The 25,487-nt window shown below is 41.7% G+C and overlaps 2 protein-coding genes across 2 annotated transcripts in view; one reads left to right on the plus strand and one right to left on the minus strand.

Moving 5' to 3' along the window:
- Positions 1 to 23,641, plus strand: part of GLP1R (glucagon like peptide 1 receptor) — an 86,715-nt gene extending 63,074 nt beyond the window's left edge. The window contains 7 exon segments of the mRNA XM_053936859.1: positions 5,598 to 5,658; positions 9,796 to 9,865; positions 10,569 to 10,657; positions 13,134 to 13,272; positions 14,120 to 14,161; positions 19,152 to 19,330; positions 23,602 to 23,641. Coding sequence (XP_053792834.1) covers positions 5,598 to 5,658; positions 9,796 to 9,865; positions 10,569 to 10,657; positions 13,134 to 13,272; positions 14,120 to 14,161; positions 19,152 to 19,319 — 569 coding nt within the window. The 3' untranslated portion in view covers positions 19,320 to 19,330; positions 23,602 to 23,641.
- A 186-nt stretch (positions 23,642 to 23,827) lies between these two features.
- On the minus strand, positions 23,828 to 24,766 carry SAYSD1 (SAYSVFN motif domain containing 1). The gene is made up of 2 exons (XM_053937798.1): positions 24,380 to 24,766; positions 23,828 to 24,300 (listed from the first exon to the last, which is right to left on the minus strand). The coding sequence occupies exons 1-2, from the start codon at positions 24,536 to 24,538 to the stop codon at positions 24,010 to 24,012; spliced, it is 450 nt and encodes a 149-aa protein (XP_053793773.1). The 5' UTR covers positions 24,539 to 24,766; the 3' UTR covers positions 23,828 to 24,009.
- Between the last annotated feature and the right edge of the window lie 721 nt (positions 24,767 to 25,487).

The following is a 25,487-nucleotide window of genomic DNA, read 5'->3' on the forward strand; positions in this document are numbered from 1 at the left end:
CCTGAAGAGCCTGTGGCAATCTGTTCCAACACTCCAGTGAGGAGCTATCCCACCATGTCTCTGTGATGCCAGTGATATCATAGCCCTGCAGGTACTGGCACTGGCATGCTGGTGGTAGGAGTGGGATGGATTAAGGATCACATTCCCCAGTAACTTCAGTTTAAAGCACTCTTTCCAGGCTTGGCAAGCCTATGACTAAAGATTTTCTTTCCCTTCTCTGTCAGATTCAGCCCATAGTAGACTAGTTGTTCCAAGATATTCCAAATATATTTTTGTTACATGATAATATCAGGTCAATTCTAAAGTCAGTTATTAGACAGTAGTCCATTTATTATCAGTTCAAATGGCTAATTAGCCTTTGTTGTTGAAGTGTTTATAAAGGGAAAAGTCTGTCTTGCATTATTGTACTTTAAAAAACCTAGAAAAGTCATAAAATCTTGATAGACCTATGAAAACTAATGTAGTCTCATAAATTGGGAGATTTATACTAACATCATGTATATTAATAGGATTCTCTAATATTTCCCTATTACTTGTATGGTAACTATATTCCTAATGGCCACTTCATTGCTGAGATTTCATGCCATCCCAGGCTTTGAGGTGGCAGTGTTACGTTTTTCCTATTTCATTTAATGTGGAATATGTCTTGCTTATGTCTTCTATTTCTTTGTCAAAGCAGACTTCCATACATTTATGTCAACCTTAAGTTCCACATACCTTACTGCAAAAACAATTGTATATTCCATTTTCAATGCTGATGGAGAAAAAGAAGGCAGAAACACTTTGCAGCATCAAAACCCCAAAATTTTAATAGGCTAATGGAAGAGCAGGTAGGTGAGAGGTTTCCTTCACTGTGATGGTCAGCACAGCAGCAGCTACAACAGCTGTTGATTCACATAGTCATTTGCACTTGCAGAAAAGAAAATCTGTTGCTATGAACTGCTGGTACCTGGTGCTTCCTTGAGAAATCCTTGCCCATGGATCTCACTTTCTAGAGAGAAGAGAAAACATTTATACCTAAGGGGTGAAAAAAAAAATGCAACCTAACTACAGAGGTCAAGGTCATTACTTTTTTGTTTTGTTTCTCAGTATGTGTAGGCTGGTCTGAATCAGTGTCTAGGACACCAACCCAGTGTTCATCATGTCTGAGCCCAAGGCAGGAGTTGCTGAGCCTGACATTGACTTACAGCTATCAGTACTGTACTGAGTAGTCTCTGGAGAAGAGCAGTTTATACTGTAAAGCTGTTGTATCAGCAGATTTTAATGGAAAAGGGACCTGTCCACATTTAAGAGCAAAGAGGAGGGAAGAATGGGGAAACAACAGAAACATCCCACTGTGACTCTGAGTGATGTCCAGACAAGGAGACCATTTTCAGCAGTAAAAGCTAAGAAGAAAATGTTAATAAACAGCTAAATATTCTCTGAGCTTCTGTGGTTATTTTACACCCAGTTGCACTTGCAGCAGGAAAATCACCATAAAAAATAAATAATCTGCTTCCTTCCAAGCCTTGGCAATCCAAACTTGCTCTAAGGAAGAATACTTTGAGGAATGAAGCTATTAAAAGCAGGAAGCCTGGCTGGGGCTACAAAATCTACATCCTGATTGCAAGGAATATATGACTGGAACAGAGCCAGTAAGAAACCTTCCTTTAGAAACCCTGTATGAACTCACTGTGGCAAGAGGATGCATTCATTGCTCTGACCACTTCTTTTCTATTTTCAAATGAAAACTCTGCTTCACTCAAGGATGTAAAAATAGATTTTGTGTCCAGACTGATCTTGGTAAGAAATGCATGTCAGGAATTCCTCTTAATCCTCTTCCCTCTTTGGTTTTCTAAATTAAACTTTTTCATGCTTTCCCTTTTTTAGGAAGAAAAAAAAAATAATCTTTTCACATCATCGGTGCTTTTACTCTTTTTACATGTAGTCATATTTGTTTATCATTTCTCTCAGTTCCTCATGGTATTGTTCTTGCATTCCTTCATCAATCAGCTGATCAAGTCAGAGCATCTTGGATGCTTTCTGAGAGAAAGAAGAATGGACTTGTTCTTCTAGTTTATGTGCTTGATATTTTCAGAGGTTGAAATTATCACACATGGAAACAAGGGATGTCAGGTTATGGCTAAAGTACTGAAAACAGCCCTAAAATGCTGTATTTAGAATACATCCTTCTTTAAGGGTTTCAGGAGGATGGCAGTGCTCTGGTCCTTCAGAGACAAATCTACTTCAGGAAGAATCTCTAATCAGCACGTGAGGATGAGGGGAGCCTCCTTGCTCCTCATGTGTTTTTCCTGAAATTGCCTCCATGTAAAGTGAGGTACAATAAAAGGATACAAATACGGTGTGTCTGTAAGAATGGAAACTTGCTTGCATGTGGAAGTAAGGGAAAGATGATGGCATGGAATAGCACCACCTGGTGACACCTCTTGTGGTAATTGGGACACTGTGGGTTCCAGAACAAACCCAAGCTTTTCTGTTCTGTTATCAAAATATCTCAGACCTGTTAAATTAAGAGACTGATTTTTGCATGCTGCTGTCAGGACATGGTGTAGAATATATAAGCTAGAGTGAAACTAAGTAGGTTGTGCTGCTTATTTATGCAGTGGGATGTTAAGATGTTGATTTGACAGTTCCATTACTTTCTCATCATCCATAATATATATTATTATTGCAGCCTATAATTCAGATGCCCAGTCATTTGAAGTTTAACTTTATTAGCTGAGCTGTCAGTAGGCTTATTTTCTAGTACACTTGACAGATTTCATAATCACCATGTAGTGTTCAAAGATTTTGGGTCACCTATCAACCTGCAAGAATTAAGATTAATTTTAATTAATTAATTAATTTCTGGCATCTTCAGCAGTGATGCAGTACAGAAAAAAAAAGTACACCTTGCCATTTCCAGAAATCAGAGGCTTTTCTCTGGTCAGTTAATCTCGGAAAAGATCCATCTCAGAGCTTTATGTATGACAAAAAAGCAAAACCAGGAAGAGTTCAGCCAACACCTTAAATAAATGCCTCCTATAAATGAGTGCAGTTTTTTTCTTGGGTATCTGCAGCAGCAGGAGAAAGAAGTGTGAAACTGAAACTCAAATGCATCAAGTGTTATGTTGGAAGCCCAGGAGTGAAATGCACCACTGATGCTGTTAATGAAACATAGTCATCTGTGGTGTTTATTCTATGAGTTGTATTCCATTTATTTCTACTGCCTGCTCAAATCAGACAGAATTCTCTTGACTGAGTGAAGTAACTAGAATAATATATGTTTGTTTTTTGTTTTTTTTTTTTTTGCCAGTTAAAGTAAGCTAATTAGATATCAAGACTGCTAATTAGTCTTTGGAGAGTCTCAGTGATCCTTGCAAACTGTAGCTATTGCAGAGATGCTTCAGATTTGCTCTTTTGCTGTGATGGAATGACTTCTACAGGCTTGAAGTGAATTAGGGAATGTTCTTGGGGCAGTCTCCTCTTTAGATCTTCACTAGGGCTTTGGAAAACTTCATGTGTTCCCATCTGCTGAGACTGTGTCCCAGACAGTTTCCAGGGCAATCCATTTCTCAGGACAAGGCTTTGTGAATTTGGTAGATGTCCAAACGGGGATAGTAGGTAGTATCCATGCAGTAAAGTTTAAACATCAGTGCAAATTCATGTGTGCACTGTTAAGTCTTGGTGTCTCAGACTAAAATGTGCATTGCCAGCATGAAAAACATTGTGACTGATGGTGCTGCAATACCAAGACACCAGGTGTGCATCACAAGTGGGAGTGAGCACAGAATGTTGAACAACTTACTTTATACTTGCTGCCTATTATCTGTATAATATTTGCATAGCTAATGCAATTCTATTATATCAGCCTCCTTCTAGTTAGGCTCTTTTGAAATATAGTCTTAATAATAGGTTCTCAATTCAAATGTCAAGTGATTTGATTAAACATGGAGAGATTTCTGATGTAGCCAGAAGACTGAGATATCCAGAAATCATTATTATCACTTGATGTATCAAATGATATATCCACTGACATACAGCCTTTGTGCTCTCAGTGTTTGTGTCTTATCCTGTAAGTTTCATATTAAGATGTCTTAATGCTCAGCAAAATCAAGAAAGGAATAATTCAAACTATAATTTGTTTCTGTGAATCAAAGTCTCATTTGGTTTGGAAGTGATGTGCAGTGAGCTTGTTCTTAATCTCTTTATATGACTATCAAAGCAGCATAGAGTTTTTGTTAACTTTGCTCCCAAAATACTGTGTATTCTCAGTATCAAGTAAATCCATGGAACATGGTAGCTGTTTGCCCAAATAATCTCTCCTCAATTCATTATCTTTGCTAATATTCTAATTATTGGTATTTTTTCCATGCTGCTATATGTTCTTTTTGTGTTGTTTTTAAAGTAACTGATTGAGGAGAATATTATTATTCTGTGTCTGTAGTATTGAGCTGTTCTGATAGCAGAGGATTCTACAGTACAAAAGTGAAGGTTTTTTTACTGATAATACCCAATAAAGATACTGCTTGAGGTATTCAGACTGTGGAGGATGACCAATTTCCCTATGGCTTCTGCTGCCATGAACTGTGGATTTGCCCTGTGCAGAACTTACTGCTGCAGCCTGATGTTCTTATGGTCCCTTACTTTACCGGTTCTTAAGAATAAAGTAACAAAGTGTGCTAAATGTTGCTCTTTCTGTACAATGCACATGCAGCATCAGACACTGTCCAAGGAGGAATTAGACCATCTTGATCTGTCCTTAAGCAGAAATTCCTCATCCTGCCTTTTGAGTCACAACCTGCTTTCCTTGCTTGTGTGCGTTTTTGTCATTCTCTGTACTGAGTATTGGTTGGTAGATGGACTTCAAAATTATTTTTAATGACCTAGGCTCTTCATAAATGAAAGAAATTAATTAGAGAGCCTTTGATACTGTAAAGCAGATAATGAGTGCTGGTGTACTTGGCTTGTCTCTGCCCTTTGCACACCAGATGAGCTGACGAGCTGCAGCCCATGTGCTGTCAGGTGAGGGTAGGGCCAAGCCTCTCCTCGCTGCCAGCTTCCTCTGCTGTCTTTGCTGCAGCCACTCCAGTACCACAGTACCACAGTACCACAGCCAGAACTGGGTCTTCTCTGTGGGGGAGGACACTTGCTGGGTGTGCCCACCCTCCCTCTGCCATGGGGGAGCATGTGGGGCTGAGTGTGCTCCAGCCTCGACACCAGTAGACAGCCTGAACTTGGACCTGCTTGAATACAGTGACACCCAAGCAGAAATTTAGACACAAAGGTTTTGGTCCGAGCACACTGCACCCTTCTCTAGAATGAGTACAGAGGCTAGTAGAGCTTCCTAAATTTTTAATTCCCTTGGCCTGTCTGTGAAAATATCCACAGAAGTGGTGAATGCCTGTTATGGGGCACTTGTGTTGTTCATTTTTCATGCCTGTTGAGAATTAGGTGGGAGCCCACTGTTCATGGCAGTCTGTGTTGGATAGGAGCTGCAACCCTGACACCAGTTAATTATGTTGCTCATCATTATTTGGGGAGGCAGAGGGAGTTGTCCTTCTCTCTGCTTTTCTTAGTCTCAATGTCAATGTCAGCCTTGTCTCCTCTCTTTTCAGGTGTGCCAATGCTGTTTGTTATCCTCTGGGGAACTGTCAAGTACCTTTATGAAGATGAGGGGTTGGTTTGGTTCTGATTTTTATCTCATTTGTGCTGTATGTATGCACCAGCAGGTCACTGTTTGCTTTCTGTTCAGCGTGGCTTGCTTTGGCAATGTACTGAAAGCTCACGTAATTGCTTGTTTTGTCTGAAGGTCTTGCATAACATTGCAGAAAGGAGAATATGTTTCTTCTGATCAGAATTTTCTGCATGTCTGGATAAATCTATTCTTTTTCAGGTCAAGGAAAGGTATGTTTTGTTTTTCTGTACTTATAGTATCAACAATAGCAGTCATCCTACCCAGCCAAGACCACTCCTGATACTGTGCCTTTGGCAATAGCCTTTACAGTTGTTTCAGAAGAAGACAGCAACCTCCCACAGGATTCTGCCTGCAATTTGTAGTGATTAGCCTATGCCTAGCAGCAGAGAAGTGATTGCCTTTTCTTGTTTAAGCTCCCATTATTTAGGTTTTCCTAAAATAAAGGCACATTCTCTGTCTGCTTACGTTAGTCTTGCTGAAGTCAACTATGTCACGCACAAGACTGCTGTGAAACACAAAATACTTTTTGTGCATTTTTACAATGGTGGCTGTTCTGGAAAAATTTCCTTTGTATATGCTTTATAAATAGCTATTTTACAAATAGCACTGTAGCTTGTTGGGGTTTTTTGTTTGTTTGTTTTTTTTTTTTTTTTTTTTCAGGGAAGAAATTGGCTTCTTCTTTTTAGGGATAGTGGCTGCCTAGAAATATTTGGGTCGTTTTCTTTGTGAAAAGTAGTAAATCTATGCTCTTTTATTTTTATTTTAATTTTTTATTTAATGGGTTTTCCTCTTAGTTTCCAAGCTACTCAGCCAACACTTGTGTAGAGGATCCTTTTCTTCTTTTTTTCTTTCCCAGACACAATTATTGCTGGAGAGTTGCTTCAGTGTGAAAATTCAGTTTAGCCAGAGCCACCCCCAAACTGTTTTCTGGTGCTTCTGAGTATTAAAAACCAGCTTTTTTGTGTTCCTCATCATACTGAACCAGTTCAGATAAATCTGCCTTTTCTGGCTTAAGCAATGCTAGGATTTTTGACTTTCCTTTTCAATGTTGACGTGATGTTATTCTGTAGTGAGATTGTGGCTGTACTGATGTACTGCAAGTTTTGTTGAAATTATCAGAATAGGTGTAGAGACCATGCAGTCTCTGAACAGGCGATGTTCCATGGGCATATCTTCTCATTGATGTAGAAAATGTATTCAAAGTGCTCATGCTGAGCCTCCCACATTATGTGGTGCTCAGAGCTGATTTATATTTTCTATTAAGGAAAACTGTCACTCACTGCCTTCAGCAGACCTTAAAAGGGGCAATTTTGCACATTATTGAATTTTCTAAATCTTGTCTAAATATTTGTAAAATACAGCAATAAATAACTATGTGCAGCAGCTGCTCTGAAAGGCAAGATTTCTGTGCCTTAGGCAAGCATTTGCTGGAGTAGCCAGGGATATCTTTCATGCTGTTTGCCATAGCTCTGTCACCATGCAGCGGGCTGTAAATTTCATTTGTGATTTAACTACTTCCCTGGCTATGAAGAATAACAGGAAACAAATGTGGTCAGGGCTAGGAATCTGAGGCGGTCCTGTGAATGTAGCCACTGGAGTAAAGGACTGAAGCCTGCAAGACTTGGTTAGTTGCACACCAGTTTCTTCTTTCCTTACATGTGCAAGTATAAACTCCTTTAGAATGCAATTAGTGTTTTAAAAAGTGAGTTATTCAAAAATATTTTGTCCAGATAACAAATACAATTAAAGGCAAGCTGTTGTTCTTAGTTATTAGACTGTGCCTAAAAAGCTGATACTTACACATTTTTGCTTCTGTCTGCAATTAAGTATGGGAGCAAAACCTTCAATCCTTTTTTTTTCCCATTCACCTGTAGCAATTCAATGTAAAAATTCAATGTTTTCGCTTTTAGAAGGTGAATACTGGATTGATAAGCAAAGGCAGAAACATCCCACTAGCATTTTTTTCACTGGATAAATTCTTCATTCATGGGTCTGAAGCTATTAGTTGCCAAGCATCTTCGGAGAGGTGCTGAGCAAACTGTAGGGATAGATCCCAAGCACAATAGATACTGGTGTATTTATCAGTGTGGCAATCACAGAAAGCACAGATGGGCAAGAAATCATGTAGAGATCTAGCAGTTTTATTTTCTGGATGCTTCAATAGCCATGGCACCTTAATTGACCTGTAATGTTTTTTTTTATTGCCCATATTTGTATGAATTTAAAGGTAGCTAAAATTGATGTGTGCCACAGGAAGCAAATTAACACAGAAATGTACAAGAGTTAATGTAAAGAATTGTGTCTCAGCCTCTGTTAATATAAGAAATTTTTTTAATTTCCTCTGCATCTACTGCAGCTAGTGAGAAAATTAGAACTCCACTTCCAGCTACGCCTATTATCCCATCAGTTTTGAGGTGTTCAAATAAAATTAATTTCAAAGGCTCCATGAAGCTGGCTCCCACTCATGTGTACCAATTAAGAAGCTCTGTAACTGAGATTCTGGCTCTGGCACATTGACTGCACATAGTCTGCACACCTTTATTGTCCAGTACCTAAAATGCAATTGAATTGGAAGCTGTAGAGCTACTGGTGGCAATAATATGCTTTTTGTACGCATTAAACTGAAATTGAAGGAAAAACAATATCCCGAGCCCTTCTTGGACATGCAGTCCCTGCAAGAGAATGTGGAATTGTCACAGCCAAGCTGTGTCACTTTCCTCTCTAGTAAGTGAGCACATGTGGGTGTGTGCTTGTACATGGATCCCTCCCAGGTGCTGCATGGTTTGCTCTTTTCTCTTAGACTGTCCCACTACAAGGCTGGGGAGGGTTTCAGCTCCAGCAGCATCACCCAAGCTGAACTTTCATAGGTCTGTTAAGAAGCCTTAGGGAAAATTGTGCATATGTATGTTTTGGCAGAACAGATTTAGAAATTAAGAGAAACCTTTTTTTTGGGAAGGAATCTATGTTTTATGTAGTGCTGTTTCCTAGTTTGTTTCCCAGCCCGTGTAGCTCAGAAACCTGCTGGCTTTACTGGCGTCTGTTGCTTCTGAGTAATGCTGAGCAGGAGGCTAACAAAGTGATTTCCCGGAAATATTAAGAATGCTGTCACTGCAGCAACAAGCAAAGTGGCACATGAGCACTGCCCTAACATCTGGGCCATCCTTCACAGACATGGCCCATCATGCAGCGGTGGTGGCTGGCTGTGGCCAGAGGAAAGGAACTAGATGTACAAACCCTCAGTTTAAGGTTCACTTCAGACCAGCGATCCCAAACTGTGGCTGCCATGACTTTTCTTGTCATTTTTCTTCCATATTGCTCAAGGAGACAGGAATTTTGAAAGTTAAAATGAGACTCATGCGGTAAATGAAGTATTTATTTTGCATTGCTGCCGCATGCTACTTACTTGGCAGAGGGGTCAGGTCAGCAAAAGTTAGGAACTGTTGCTCCCATTTTTTATTTTACTTGTTTATAATTTTTAAAACTCCCAGTGGGCCTGAAACCTTGTGCATATGCACTGAAGGAGCTGGAGTTTGCAGCTGCAATTGCTTTCCAATGGTTGAAATTAGTAACTCCTTTTTGAAAATAAGGACAGATAAAATAGATGACTGATCTCAATATTGTTATGACAAAAATGATGGTAAGTAATGGGATAAAAACTAAGCAATTGAATAAGATGATCTGACATTGGAGACTGAAGAATAATAAAAAATAGTGCCGGATGAGGAAGCTAAGAATGACAGTGGAAAGATCAGACTCAAACAGATTCCCCCCCCCTTCTTCTTTCAGCCAAATGACAAATTTGACCTTGGTTTTAATGGAGTAAATCTTCACAATTAATGGATGATAATTCATAGCAAATTGTGGAGGAGAGCTAGCCATTAGTGGGCAAGAAAGGCTGGTGAGTAGTATCCAGTTGGATTATGATAGCTGCAATAGTACAAAGTGTTCAGTGTTTCTCAGAAGCAGCTGCATCTGTTTCCATGTCAGCATGATGTGCTTTCCTCGTATCTAGTCCTTAATATTATTTTCCATCTGCATTGCTGGAACAGAATGAAAAGCAAGAGATTTTAGTAATGTACTGAAACTTTTCCTTCATCTCCTTTTTGTCCTCCTACTAGTTGCTGGACCAGAAACTATAACATGAATTACTGGCTGATCATCAGACTGCCCATCCTCATCGCCATCGGGGTGAGTGAGATGTGTGCTGTGAGGTGGCAGATTTCCCTGAGAACAGCACAATATGGTACAAAGTTGCACATGTGGCCATTGTGCATGTCCAAAGGCTAATAACCTTTGAGGCTACTGACATTTTCATTCAGAAATGTGATTTTATGAAGCCAAGTTGGTTTCTGTCACTGAAATTCCAGACTAGCATTTTCTTTCTTTAATTTGGCCACAAGCTGTCCTGTTGTGGTGGTAGGACATGATAACAGAACAGCATGCTGCTGTAGTCCCATTAACTCCCCTGTGAGCAGGAGGTATAGAAGGTAGTTCAGGGAGACCAAAGATACTATTTCAGATACTGGGCTACAAAAGAGCTGCAAAATGTGTGGCATTGTGTCAAAATGTTCTGCAGGCACAATACTGTGTCAGGCTCAGACCTCCAGACAAGGCAAATGGGCTAACCCATACCTTTACTGTGTCTCACTCCCCAGAGAGTAAGTGGGGTCCCCTGCTTTGTGTAATGAAGTGCCTGTGTTTTCAAGGGTGGCTTGTGCATTCACATTTAGACCACAATTCCTTAGCAAGGAGTTGAGTTCTGTGGCAAATACTGCAGCTGCTGCATAGCAGGATGCACAGAGAGCTACACATGCATACACAAACCAGCCTTTTTGAGTACTTATGCACATGAGTTTATTGATGGTGATTCATTCTTCTTCCATTTCTCCAGGTGAACTTCCTCATCTTCATCAGAGTTATATGCATCATCATCTCCAAACTGCAGGCTAATTTGATGTGCAAAACTGACATAAAATGCAGGTATGTCTTAGGGTAATCTGATGCTTTTTGTGCTCATCAGAATAAAAGCAGACAAGGACATATGTGAAAGGAGTGCGTTGACAAAGGTGATTAAAAACCACAGCCCTTGAGTAATGCACAGGTATGGTGTCACGCATTGGTGTAAATGCTTGGACAGTCAGTCCACAGAAAAGTCTCAGGGAAACCAGGGCAGGTATTCCATCTGTGCTATAAATAGAAGGCTAGATGTCTGTCACTCTACAGTCTTTCATTAGACTGGATGAATATCTGCAGCACATGCAAGTACTGAATGTTAGAGTCCTTGAAATCACCCAGAGGAGGGCAGCAAAGCTGGTGTAAGGGCTGGAAGGAATGTCCTGTGAAGAGTGGCTGAGGACTTCTGACTTGTCTAGTTTGGAGCAAAGGCCTCTGAGGGATGACCTTGTTCCCTTCTACAGCCTTCTGAGGAGTTGAAGTAGAGAGGGAGGTGCTGAGCTCTTCTCCAGGGTATCCAGTGATAGGACATATAGGAATGGTTCACAGCTGCACCAAGAGAGGTTCAGATTGGACATCAGGAAACATTTCTTTACTGAGAGGATGGTCAAACCCTGGAACAGGCTTCCTAGAGAGGTGGTCAATGCCCCAAGCCTGTCAGTGTTTAAGAGGCATTTGGACAGTGCCCTTAAGAACTTGCTTTAAATTTTGAACAGTTGATTGTCATAGGTTCCTCCCAGCTGAAATATTCTATCTTATTCCAATTTGAACATAAAAATATGAGTTGATAGAAATAAAAGCTTTCACTTCAAGTAAGACAAGATGGGATCTTTTTGAGTTTTGCTCCTTGTTCTATTTGCCAGCTGTTATTGGCAAAACTTTCAATCTTGAATGTATGACATGTTTCAAGAGAAATGTCAGGGCTTTCAAATTTTTGGTTTGTAGTCAATCTATCCTTGTCTGTATTCTCCCTGTTACTTAATCACCTTGCTAAGATTCATGGTTGCATCCTTCATTTCTCCATCTTAACTTCCATATTGCAGTCTAAAAAACAATGTAAGAATAACAAGTTAGCTCTTGAAGTGTGGAGCTACATGCTGTGGTAGCTCGACTGCTGCTGTCACTGGACTTAGTTATTTTACATTGGGTATTTCAATGCTGCAGTCTTCTAAACAAGACACAGCACATATTTTGGTGATTTCTTATGAGTGTAGAGTTGTCGTGTATGTTGCCTCACATGAAATTTTGGAAATCCTAATGTGTCTTGAGAGCTCAAAGCAAAGATGAGGACTTGTCTGAGCTGGAGGCTTTGATTCCAAGCCTACTTGTACAGAAAATTGAGTATTTTCAGAGAGTCCCAGTGAAAGGACAAGGGCAAAGGTCACAAGTTACAGCGAGAGAAATTCCCCTTGCATGTCAGGTGAAAATAAATTCACAGTCAGAGTGGTCTGATTCTGAAAGAGAGGCCCAGAGGGGCTTTGGAGGACCTTGGAGATACTCAAAACTTGGCTGGACACAGCCTTGAGTAACCTGCTGTGAACTGGAGTTGGGCTAGAGACTTCCAGAGGTGTCTTCCAATTTGAATGGTTACTTGATTCAGAATAGCAGCCAATAGCCCTCAGGCACACAAGATCTACAAAGGTCTGACAGCCCTACTAATTGAGTGATTTTGCATCTACTGACTTGACTCAAGACAGGTTGTTGTGAGATGTTGGCGAGTTTTGTGGCCCAGGAAGCTCCCACATGATCCCCAGGCATCTCTCAGTATCCTGTTGGGTGGCTGGCATGTATGTCCATTGAAAGAGAGTTAAGGATCATTCTTGTGAATCTTTTCCTGTGGTTGTGTATCTTGAACTTTCTCACAGGTGAAGAATCATTTCTTTCAGATTAGTTTGTCTTTCATCCTTTGCTAGCTGTGTCTTTGAACTTGCCATCATTCATTTTAAGACAGTTTAATTGCTTTGACAAAGTGTTCTGCAGTTACAGATAGTTACAATGTTTAGAAGATTTAACACACCACAGAAGTGGGAAGGAATACCAAGTACTCCTCCCTTTGCCAAGATATTTTTAAAATATTCCAGTTATTGATAGATTATGTCTCATATCATCAAGAAGGTAGGTTTTGGTTGTCTTTTCCAATTACAGATGGAGAAAAGAATACAGTGGAAAGACATCACAGGTACAAGAAAGCACATGGCTTCTTACTGAGTTTGGAAGATTTTCCAGGTGAAATACAGCCAGTAGCTGGATACAGAGCTTTGCTCTCACCAATAAATGGTCTGCAATGAAGTGGTAGGGGAGGTTAAAACTTGTAGGAACTAAGGAGGTTTTTATCCTGCAGCCTCTGGAAGAGAACCTTGCATCACAAAGTGGTGCAGTGATTTACGAAAGTTGAAACTGTGTCAGAAACAGAACGCAGAAAGAGTGACTCCCAGTGATCATTTGGATCAACAATGGTCTATTCAGTGGCACTGATAGATTTTTAATTTCCTTGTGATCTTAGATTGGCCAAGTCTACGCTGACTCTGATCCCACTGCTGGGGACCCATGAGGTCATCTTTGCCTTTATTACTGACGAGCATGCCAGAGGGATGCTGCGCTTTGTGAAGCTTTTTACTGAGCTCTCCTTTGCTTCGTTCCAGGTAGCACTCGCAGTGTGTCCATGGGCTTAAGATATTTTTTAACTTCTATTTGAGGACCTGCTTTCTCTTTCATTCATTGCATGCTTATGTTCCTTATATTTCTCAGTTTAGCACTGGATGTTACAGGATTATGACAGTGGAAGGGAAAGTGTAAGGACCAATTTTTAACAGCCAACTTTACTACAATAATCTGGTATTCCTGTCCACATATTAATATTTACTTCCTATGGTTCACCTCAGGGCAATAACAAAATTGTCTGTGATTTCCTGTAATTGTACAGTGGCATTGCTGAAAGCACATTTTGTGCTTTCTTCAGTGTTTCTGATACTCCTTGGAAAATCTTGCTGGGAAAGGTAGCTGTCTCCAGTTGTAACTGCATGTGAGGGGGACGTAGGCTTATTGTGATTTTTTATTTAACTGTTGCCTTAGGTAAAGCCATTTCAAATTAATATCCTTGTGTAAGGAAATCATTATTCTGTTTCCCTGCACACTCAGTTGTTCCCTGTTTATCAAGCACTGAGCTGTGTTTAGGGCCACTGTGAATTACTCTCTTATGAAGTGTTTAAGACTTGAAACCTTTGCTTTGTAAGGAAGAAGGGGAAAGAAATCACTAGGCAAAAATAACAGATTGAAGAAAACATCAACTCCTTTTTCCGAAGACCATGTGCTTTGAGACAAAGTTTGGTCAAACCTCTACTCTGCCTTCAGAGTTGACAGGGACCAAGGATTCTCCACCTTTCAGTCTTATCGGAGACATGTCAGTGTGGAGCCTCTAGCCCTTTGCAGCTGAGTTTGGCAAAGTGAGGAAACTGCTCTGCTCACTGTTCTGGTTTTTGTTGATTTCAGGGGCTGATGGTTGCAATTCTTTACTGTTTCATCAATAATGAGGTAAGAGAGATACTATTTTGTTCCAATTTGCCTTATCAGCATACACTATAGGAAAAGGAAATTGAAAATGATCTTGAACTGCTAAATTGTCCTTGTTCAGGACTTTTTTTTTAAACAGATCCTTCCCTGCAGAGCTCTGTGGGATAACTCATCAGACAAATGTGTTTGGAAGGAATTCAGGCAGTATAATTTATGGTCACTATTTGTAGATGTGGAATCTCACAAATAGTCTTTCTTACAATTGTGTAGTTTGCACTGGTGGATTCTTTAATTAAGAATTACAGCTGCTCTTCTTAATGTGTCTTATTTTATGTGCTTGTTTTGCTTTTACTTGCTTTTTATTTGCTTGTTTTTGTGAATGTGGGAGTGGAGCCCATTTTATTCTATGAATTCAGCTCAGCTTGCTGGTGAAGTTGGAGAATCCTCATGGCTATTGCTGTACAGTTTGATTTCATTTGGTTTCCCTGTGACCCAGCTGCTTGAACTCTCTCATTAAATCTGCATCACTCTCTCATTAAAACTGAACTTCACAGAGTGATAAACTCACAGACCCAGAAGAAGTGTACCTTTGGCTTTGAGTTAATTGATTGCAAGTTCCATCTTCTGTGGCTTCTGCTGAATCCCAGCCCTGTAGTGGGAAAGGATATTGTTCTGTTTCAGTATTGCAGGAATCTCTCGTGTTACCTTCTAAGTGATTATTATTCATTCATTTGGCAGCCAGGTTTGTAAGGGAAGCAAAAACTACTCATTTAGTCACTACATTATTAAGTTAAGTGCACATCAATATGTTTTACACTCACAATAAATCTACTTTTAACTATGACATGATAATTCAAGATCACTTATTGATAGAGAGGCCTCATCAAGGAATTGGAATCAATAGAAAAATGTGCTACTTCTATCATTATGGCCAGGCTGGAGTCAAGAGGAAAGCAGCAGGCATCCTGAATTAAGTCTTGCAGGAGTCTGCTCACTTTAGTAGGTTGTGGGTAAGATTTTATTGAAGTGAATCTATTAATTGTACTGCTTACCAAAATTGGAGGTGAGTAGCAGCAGGCTTGGCTGTTGGGAATGAATGTCATTTGCTGCGTGTCATTAATTAGAGAATATTTGTTTCAAATTTCTTGTATGGCTTTACAGGTGTACTTCAATCCTGAGATGCAGCACTGTCTGCTGGTGGATGATGTATTTCTTTTGATTCACCTTGGCATTTGCTCATACATCCCTTGTGCAGCTGCAGCCAGACCTCTCATGTGTAATGCTCAATAACTTCACAAAGTTACATCATAACCCAAACTTTATTACAAGCCCTCAAACAGGCATGCTTGTTTCATTTGAGGGAGCTTACTGTGTAATAGCTTACCTATGTTTCTAAGAAATGCTCCAAATCTCGTTACTATAATTTTCTTGCCTTTGTAATGTAGTTCATAAAATCTAAATACAATGAGTTCAGCTTCACTGGCAGTCCAGAATGAATTATTTTGCTTGTTCCAACTCTTGTTCAAAGAGGGGAGTAGGATTTTGTCAAGCCTGGTCATCAGCATCCATAAAAAAGCCCTTACAAAGAGTTTAAGTAAAGGCTCTTCTAAACTATATGAGAATTCTTTTCCTAAGCTAAATGAGAAACTATCTTCTGACACACTGTGTGTGTCCAAAGACTATCCTTGTTTGCAGTGTGGTCTACATTTTATTTTTGTCTTTGACTCAGTGACTCTTTTTTTTAACCATACAGAATGAAAGTTCTTTGCAAGTCCTGGTGCCCAGATCAATAGTAGAAATGAAGATAGAAGTGATATTAATGTCCTTTTTTAATATCTACTTCTGAAAAAAATGGAATTTATTCATACTTCAGTCTTATTTTGCCTGAAATATTCTGGATTTTGTCTGAACTTACTCTGAAGCCAACAGTAGGGTCTCATGAGACTGCCTGTTACCACCAATGTTCTTTGCAAAATGAGCTAGGCTTAACATGGCCAGTTTTTCTGCAGTTAGTGCTGTTTCTATAAGAAATACTTTAAACCACAGAGATGCTGCCTTTTTCCACCACTTAGTTAAAGATGGTTCAGATTTCATTCTCTGTAGCCTTGGTTCTCCTTTTTGCCTTCTTGTCACAATGGAAGTGTGATTTAGTCTCTTCTACTTTAAAAAATCTGTCTTGTTGCCAGGACTTCTGAGTTCTTGAAATACTGGCCAATCCTCTCTTTTGCTTTTAATTTCTCTTCATTCTCTATACAGACTATTAATTCAACTCTTCCATCAGCTCAATTCTGTCCCATTTTGGACCTACTTTCCTTTCACTATCACTTGCTGAGATTTTTTTGCCAAAATTTAGGGCTTTTTTATAATTAGATTCCAGATTTATTGCCACACTGTCAGCTTCCTTCCCCATTAGCTACATAAAGCTCAATCAAGAGCTCTCTGTGAGAGATCTTCTCCAGCTTTAGCCTCCATGACCACTGTTTTCAAGTTCCCCCCCTTTCCTTTTTTCTTTTAAAAGAAAAAATACCCTACATAAAAATTTTTCTTCCCCTTTCTCACATGGCTTGTTTTAACCTCAGACAGCAACTACACACCATGCAGCCACTCGCTCACTCCAGTTTGGTGAGATGGGGAAGAGAATTGAAGGAATAAAAGTGGGGAAACTCTTGGGTCAAGATAAAGACAACTAAATAGGTAAAGCAAAGCGAAATGTGGAATCCATTTACTACTTCCCATTGGCAGGCAGATGTCCTCCCACCTTCTTGCACACCTCCAGCCTGCCTGCTGTCAGGGTGGGATGAGAAGCTGAAAAGGCCTTGGCAATGTGCAAGCCCTGCTCAGCAATAACAAAAGCATCTCTATATTACCAACACTGTTTCCAGCACAAATACAAAACACAGCCCAATACTAGGTGCTGTGAAGAAAATTAACTCTACCCCAGCCAAAGTCAGCACATAATGGGAGCTTTGTTTTTGGTATCATTTTCCTGCATAGCTTATTTCTGGGGAATCTTATCAACACAGGGAAGTTACTAGGATAAGTATCTCTAGATCTCTAGATCTACTTCTGTGCTCAGGAACTGCCTCTGAAAAATAAATCTTAACCAATTCCCTTGCTTATACATTCAAAGGCATTTAGGCAAAAACTCAATTCCATACAGGCAAGACCTGCTCCCTACCCTCTTCCTAACCCCTGGAGAGAAAACTGATGTTATGCCAGTCATATCTGATCCTAAGACCCATTCCTACAGTCTTTTGTTCAGGTCTTCCATTCACTTTATCTCAGTTTTACAGGCCATTTGTATCATAGCTGAAGCCTGTCATGTCCAGCTGGAGTAAAGAATCATTTCCTCCCTTTGACTGACCTAAAGGTACCTATTTCTATTGCTCATTGACTTAGTCAGTCACTACAGTCATGCTTTCATTCAGGATTTGCCAGTAAATGCCTACAGCAGCTTTTTCCCAGTGCTGCCTTATGCTTCCATGCCCACAAAAGGTGCCAAGTACTGGAATGGTAATATGGTCAGTTCTTTTCCTGTAGACTCTATGGTTCCTGCATTTCTGCCTTTGTCTGACCATTCTCCCTAAATGTTCTGTGCCAAGACACACTGTCTTTCTCTGGTGTGTTTGTGCACCTTTTGACATAACAAACCCCCTTAGCATGCTAACATACAAGCATCTGTCTCAGCATCTTTCCTTCTCACCCATTTGGTTGTGACAGTGGAGGTCAGATTCTGGATTCTGACAGATTGTCAGAAACACAGAGACGCAGCTGGTTCCACCAGGACATTCAATACAAGGGCTGTAGGCCAGAGCTGACAAGCACTGATAGAGGCACCCACCGGGGGAAGACAATTAGTTTTGTAAGGCTTTGCTCCTTTTTTAGGACTGCCTCTCAAATTCAGTATTTCACAGTGAACAAGCAAAGAAAGCCGACATACAGCAGCTGGTTCCCTAGGAAGTTTCCCTCAGAAAATGAAGCTTTCAACAGCCTGGGCATGATGACAAACCTGTGCTGAAACTGCCATCAACCTGCTTAGTCTCTTGGTACTCAGTATGAGATCCTAAGATAAAAGAAAAAGCATCTCTCCAGAGATGGCTCCCTTAAGTGACCCACCTACAGCGAACTTATTTCCAGGCTGAAGTACACACTATAATGAAGTTATTACTGTGGTTGCACTCCTGCCTTTATCTAGAGTAACAAGTGTGAAATTTTATGTCCTCTGCCTTATGTGTTAAAAGCTAATGGAGGTTCTTACTTCAGTCAAGTGGCAAGAACTTTGCCCATGGAACAGGAAGATCTAATTCTGTTCTTCTTTAGCAGTTACAAAATCCTGGATAAACTTCCAAACCTGTGCAGAGGTTACACAGTTGAACCCAGAACCTGTGACTAGATAAGCATACTTTGTAGCTTTAAGAAAAGCTAGTATCTGGAATGAAATACTGTAATTGCTATTTAAAAGGGGAATAAGTACAGTCTTTAACTTGCTTAATTGTTGTTTTCAATTCTGAATAAACATTTGGTTTTGTATGAAATAAAAAGAACCCACATAAATATTCAAAGAACAAAAGTAATCCAGGACATAATTATGTTTAAATCAAACCAGAAGTTAGACCTCTTAAGAATACCTGTGGTGCAATATTGAGCAGAAAGTCAGTCTTTTCAGCTGTTTCATGGCTGATAAGCAAAGTCAGCTTAATTGTTAGTAATGGTAGGGCATAGAGTCCAATCAGTATTGCAGGTGAATAAAATTTAGAGCAAAATAATGAAGGTAAGATTTTCTGGTGCTAAAAGAGCTTTTATTCTACAAGTAAAAATGAATTTCATCATTACTTTAAATGTGGAATGGCCTACAATGGATTAATGAGATAACTGAATAATTGGAAACAATAATATTGCAGGTTTAAAGCACTTCCAGTATTTCTCAGTAGTGTGGTATCCTTGCTATTTTCTGATGGAGTAATTTAAAGAGCTGATTCATTCCTTTTGTTTCCTTCTTTGCTTCTGTTAGGTTCAGATGGAGTTTCGGAAAAGCTGGGAGCGCTGGAGATTGGAACACTTGTATGTCCAGAGAGACAGCAGTATGAAACCTCTGAAGTGTCCGGCCAACAGCATCAGCAGTGGGGGCACAGTAGGCAGCAGTGTCTATGCTGCCACTTGTCAGGCCACATTCAGCTGAGATTTCTGCAGGTGAATCAGACTGAGAACAATGAACTGTATAATGTACCTGAAAACTCTTAAATACCTAAGCAAGTGGCTTAAGTTTGCTATCTCCAGCAAGAAACTTAAGCATGTGCTGCTCATTGCCTGCAGGTTGTTGGACAGGTTTCTAGGGAAAGCAATCTGCTAATGTAATCAACACATCAGAGGAAAAATTAGTCACATCTAAAGTAAGTTAAAGGAGTTTCTTCCTATTTGCACACAAGGCCTCTGGGGGTCAAAAACTTAAGCATTGCATTGATCTAGTCTGAGACCATAGGGTCAATGGCTTATTACTGTTGAGTGGGTGAGCTGAGTGATCGACTGATTTAATTACAAGGATATAGAATATGATTATTGCCAAAAAATACATTTAGACTTTTCTGGGGAGAGAGTAAGGTACCATTGCCATTTTTAGAAAAAAATAATTTAGTGCGACACAACTTGCATTTCAGGGAAGAATCAGTTTTGTAGCAGGGGTTTCCCAAAGTTAAAGTTGAAAATATGCTAATCTGTTTTCTGGGTAGGTGAAGAACAGCATCCTGAAGGTCTATAAATATACAGCAGGTAGTGTAGTGAGCACTTCTGAATGCTATCTTCAAGCTTCACTTAAAGTATAAAAAACCCAAACAAAACAAAAATACAGTATCTGTTAGGTACCTCCTCTGCTAGAAATAGGTGCACATTATCTCTGTTGACATGGATGGAAATGTGCCCTGCATGCACAGCCCTTCCATTGTCAGTGCTAGGCTGCCCACCTGGTGGGCACACAGGCATTCACAGTGATGGGGTGATGACTTGTCTTTCAAGGGAACCTTTCCTGTCTGAGCTTTACTCTGCTTCTTGTGGGTGCAAACACACAGAAAGAAGTCAGCTTGCGGCCACTGCTGGTCTCAGCAGACCTCTCCTCATTGCAAAGATTGAGTAGTTGGCAGTGTGTACTCACTTTTGTTTCCCCTCCGTCCTTGGTCTTTCTCGCCTGTGACACAAGGTACCTTCGAGCACGGAGGGGGAGGTGGCCCCGGTGCAGGGCGCGGTTTCAGGACGAAGGACAGCTCCCGCCCCCCTTCCCGGGGTGGGCTGCTATCCTCCAGAGCCTGCCAGCTTCCCATCGGCGGCATTCCAAAAAAAAAAACCAAACAAAACCAACAACTCCGAACAAAAAATCCTGAACTCCATGAGCTTTTTTTTCTGTCTGTTTAAAACAACAAGGTCTCGTGCAGTGGCTGCATCTGCACTGTGTAGTGTATGACACAGCACATAGTGTGTGACAATGTCTTGTCCCTGACGTTGACAAGATTGCTGGAGACAAGCAGAAGTACCTCTAGAAGCAGGATGTGATAGGTTGCATCACTTAATAACAAGCTTTGCACAGCTTTACTCTTACTTGGGCTCCCTTTACAACAAAGAGGCAAAGTGCCAAAGAGGAGCTCTGAAAATCTCCCTGCTCACAGATTTCTTGTAATAAATAAATAACTTCCATGGCAAAGCAGTTACAAAGACTCAGCAGAAATAACACTCCCTATTTTCAAGTCTTTTTGCACTTGCATTCACAGCCCCTATTGCCAAGAAAGTGGACTGGATATTCTGGGATGTAACTCAGCATCTTTCCTGCCTGAAGCTAGATTGCTTTGCATGGGATTATTTAATCACTGTATTAGAATCCTGATTGCCAACAGCATGGATTAGTTTTGCAATCATAAGGTTAGAATTGAATTAAAGAGGATGTGTTACCACCTTCTGCTCTAATGCTTGTAATTGAGCTCCAGGGAGAAAGAAGAAATCCACCACAGTTCTCAAGCTGGCTTAAGTGTCTTCAGCACACTGGCTTCTCTGCAGGCTGCTTTCAGGCCTTCCCTCTCTAACATCGGTTGCAAAGCTGACTTTAGAAAGAAGCACTTCAGGTTCTTCTGTATATTTAATAACTAGCTTCTGTGTTGTGTGACCATCAATACAATTCTTGTCTACTACATGCAGGTGTTAACTGCTGTCCTACCAGTTAATTAATTAGTTTACAGAGTATGCTTGATGTTTCTATCTAATGTTTACCCTGAAGTGCTAAGAATAGGAAAAAAGTACTAAAGATTGTCACTGGCAGGTGAAAGGACAGCATGGTGACAGATGTAATTTACAGCTGTGGCTTAATGTACACTGGTGGGAATAATTTCACTCATTAATATTCTAGAGTGGATGCTGGTCCTGCTTAGTTGTGTGCAAACCTGGGAAAAAAGGTTTCTGCTGCTTGTGCAGCTGTTGGCAAGATGATAGTTTTGCTGTGAAAACAGGAAGTTATAGAAGTGTTCCTAACTCACTGCAGTGCTGGCCAAACAAGTGTGTGTAACAAATTAAAGAGGACAGACATGGGAATAGAGAGCATTTCCATGTGTGGTAACAAACCTGTACTTAGTTGCTGTCACAAGCAAGATTCAACAGCTTGATGTGCTTTTGAGTTAGTAAGCTGTTCTTGTCCCTCCTACTCATTTGTGAACTGAGGACTTTTGGGCCCACAGAAATAACAGTTAACTTACCTTGGTAGCTTCTGCTTTGTTAGAACACAAGAAAAAAGTAAGTTAACAAACTGAGGTCTTAGCCAAGCAGAAGGCTGTAGAGGAAATTTTTTGCCCCTCTAATTAAGCTCTCACTAGTTCAAACCTTTTTAAATCCCCTCTCAAAACAACTCTGTGGAAGTAATTAACACCAAGCAGAATTACAGTATTTGTGTACTTAGAGACTGAGCAAGGCCTCAATGCCAATTTCTCCATCATACTTTATCTACTCCAGTAAAACCTTTTACAAGCCTTTGTTATTCATGCCATCTCTATTTCACAATGTGTAATGTACATTTATTTGAGTAGCATGAAATAAGCAAACCAACACAAAGCACTGGAAGAGACGAACTGTGTCAATTTTTATTTCTTGTGCCTTTTGGCTTCATGCTCACTTACTGTGGTAACTTGTTTCATGAAGCATTAAATACAAGAGTCTATAAATCCACCTGGGTGTAATGCAGCTAGAGTGTATACCAAGTGAAAACTTTATTTCCAGCATTGCTGCTATGAATTTTTATAATTTCATTGATCTTACCATATATTTAATATTTATTTGCATGTATTTCCTTGTTTTAAAAAATATCCACAGAACTGAACTGTAAAAGATGTCAGATTATCAACTCCCCATAAATATTATACTGATGTCTATTTTTATTGTTGTGAATAAAGTTTTAACTCACAAAATTCCATTACTTACAGGTGTTTTGAGTATCATCTAGCCACTTCTTACCCTGTTACTAGAATACTTTTTAAGAATGGAAAGATTCACAGTCTGTGGTTCTTTCAAGGAAACAATGCTTTATATGTTCAACTGTGTGTCCACTACTTTAAAGGTGTTTGACCCTGCTGAGCCTATGTTAATCAAATACAAAATGCAGCATGTTATAGTGTCAAAAGGAATCAGTAAGAATAATGAAAACTCTGGGGGGGTTTTACTGGAGGAGACAGAATATGTGCAAATGACAGAATTTTTTGCCTTCAAATAACAGGACTTGGAATATATATAACAGGCCAAGACAGAAACTGTGGGAATACTATGGAGAGCAACTGAGAGATGCTTATCAGTGTTAACATACTACATGTGCTTTAATGTATTACTCTCTTACTAGTCAGTTAAATTCAAAGCACCACTTTCTTTTGTTTCTACAACCAATGATCAAACTTGTGTTGAGTCAAGCCTTAACAATGTGTTTAACAATGCGTTAAATTAGAAAAGATATTTGAATGACCAATTCAAGAATTTGAAAGACCGATTTGTGACTTTTCTTCTTGACTCTGTCCTCAGAGACACAAGTTCTAGCAGCTGCTCTTCAAAATGATGACTTAATCATAAAATTGTTATGGTTGGAAAAGACCTTACAGATCATCAAGTCCAACTGTCTATGTAGCATCACCATCATAGAACATGTTTTAGAACACTAAAACGTTCTCAAATGCCACACCCATGTTTTTTCCATGCTGTAAGCAGTGGTGACTACCACTTTGCTGAGCAGGTCTGGCTGAATGAAATTGTCTACGTATTAAAAACAGCAGTGGATCATACAAATACACTTGCCAGGAATAAGTATTTTTCATTTTACAATTATGAAAACTGTAATATGAAGCAAAAAGGGGATTATAATCTGATGTTTCTGTTAGATGAAAGACACCACTGCAAACCAAAGCAGCAGCCTATTTTAGGTGTATAACTATTGCTTCTTGTGGTTGCTTCAGAATGAGGTTTCCAGCCGATGCAGGGGAGAGCAGCAGCAGGCCCTTCTACTGTAGGTGTTGTCAAACGCCAGCCTTTGTGCCTGTCACCTGTGGCAAAGCTCTCGGGAGCTGAAGCCCTCCCGGTGACACGCTGGCAGCCGCAGCTGTGACACGGCCGTGCCTCTCGGGGCAGTTCGTTCACAGCGGCCGAAACAGCTGCCCGGCCCCAGGAAACGAGACCAGAGCGCAGGCTTTGCTACGGCTTTATTCGGTACCGGCCGGCGCCGTGGGACACGGGGCCAGCAGTAAGGCTTAGGTGGTTTTTTGCACAGGAACAAACCCCCTTTCATTCCCCCAAGCCCCGGCCCTTCCTCGGGGCGGCGGCAGCGGGGCCGGCCCAGCACAGCGCAGTCCCCGCCGGGCCCGGCGCTACGTGCCCGCGGCGGGCCGGTAGTGCAGCTCCCGCTCCAGCTGCTCGGCCGTCAGCGTCCCGGCGATGGCGGCGCAGCCGGGGTTGAAGACGGAGTAGGCGCTGAGCTCGCCGGGCCGCCGCTCGGCGGGGCCGCGGGTGCCGGCGTACATCCAGTAGAGCAGGGAGAGGACGAAGTAGGGCAGCCCGAGCTCCAGCTCCGCGAACAGCGCCAGCAGCACGGCCCACAGCAGCACCTTCAGCAGCAGCGGGCGCGCCCAAACCGGAGCCGCCGCAGCGCCGGGCCGGACCTGCGGAGGCGGCGGGGAGACGCGGCGTCAGGCACCGGCCGGCCGCCGCACTCCCCGCCCCGCCCGCCTCGGCGCTCACCTGAGCGCCGCCCCCCGGGCTCTCCGCGGCTGCCCGCGGTCCTTCGGTGGCCTCCGGAGCCACGGCCTTTCCCGGCGGCTCGGCGGGGCGCGGAGCGGTGGCAGAGCTACTACGGGCGGCGCGGAACTGGGCGAGGCGCCGCTCCACGGCCGCCGCCATGGTCGAGCCGCGCCTGCGCCAGGCCCGTGACGGCCCGGGGAGAGGCGGGGCCGGAGAACGGGGAGCTGCGAAAGGGGCTGGGGTCCCACCCCGGGGAGCCGCAGGCAGCTGGTCAGCCTCTCCTCGCCGTCCGCGATGGACAGCAGAGCCGGCGATTCGCTCTGCAGAAAAGCTGTAATTCACCAGAGACCTCTCGTGTTTTGTTTTCACACAATCATTGTGCTCGAAAAGGCGTCTGAATTATAGTTCGCCCTTGACCAAACACCAAATCAAATAGATTATTGCATTAAATGCCATGTCCAGCCATTTCTTGAACGCCTGTAGATATGGTGACTTCACCTCCTTCCTGGGTAGGCCATTCCAGCGTCTAATCCAGCTTCTTTTGTGAAGAAGTTCCTCCCATCCAACCTAAGCCTCCTCTGGCGCAGCCTGAGGCTCTATGCCCTTACGCTGTCGTTGGTTGCCTGGGAGAAGAGGCTGACGCTCACCTGGCTACAACTTCCCGCAAGCCACCTCTTCTCTGGGCTGAACAACCTCAGGGACTAATGTTGGCACCAAAAGGAAGAGGGGATGGAGAGAATAAAGCATGGAGTGACCAAAGCCTGGGGAGGGAGAAAGAGGTGTTCACAGCCAGGCTATAAGTAATGGGGCTGACCAGCCCCATTTGCCTTGGGAGTTCGAGCAGAGGTTTTAGCAGAGCGCTGAGCAGCTGGGGCAGGGCAGCGAGCAGGAGGAGGAGAGCACCGCGCTGGGCTTGGCCGCTCACCATGTGGTGCCAGGAGCCCTGTGCCCTTCTCTGCTGGCCCTGGAGAAAAGCCTGTGGTGGGCTCCCTCCAATGCAGGCCCACGGGCCTTGCCAGCATCCATCCCACACTCTCTTTAAGTCAACTAATAACATTGGGAAAAACAGCTCTATCACATCATGTTCCGGCTATCGGCACTGCCAAGA

The sequence above is a fragment of the Vidua chalybeata genome, chromosome 3 (assembly GCF_026979565.1).
Source record: "Vidua chalybeata isolate OUT-0048 chromosome 3, bVidCha1 merged haplotype, whole genome shotgun sequence".
Classification (NCBI taxonomy): Eukaryota; Metazoa; Chordata; class Aves; order Passeriformes; family Viduidae; genus Vidua; species Vidua chalybeata.

Bases quoted from the DNA above. Each gene is read 5' to 3' on its own strand.
- SAYSD1 (XM_053937798.1), bottom strand. From the start codon at position 24,538: ATGGCGGCGGCCGTGGAGCGGCGCCTCGCCCAGTTCCGCGCCGCCCGT. The intron at 24,301-24,379 runs GTGAGCGCCGAG...CCGCCTCCGCAG, and splicing joins GCCCGGGGGGCGGCGCTCAG to GTCCGGCCCGGCGCTGCGGC.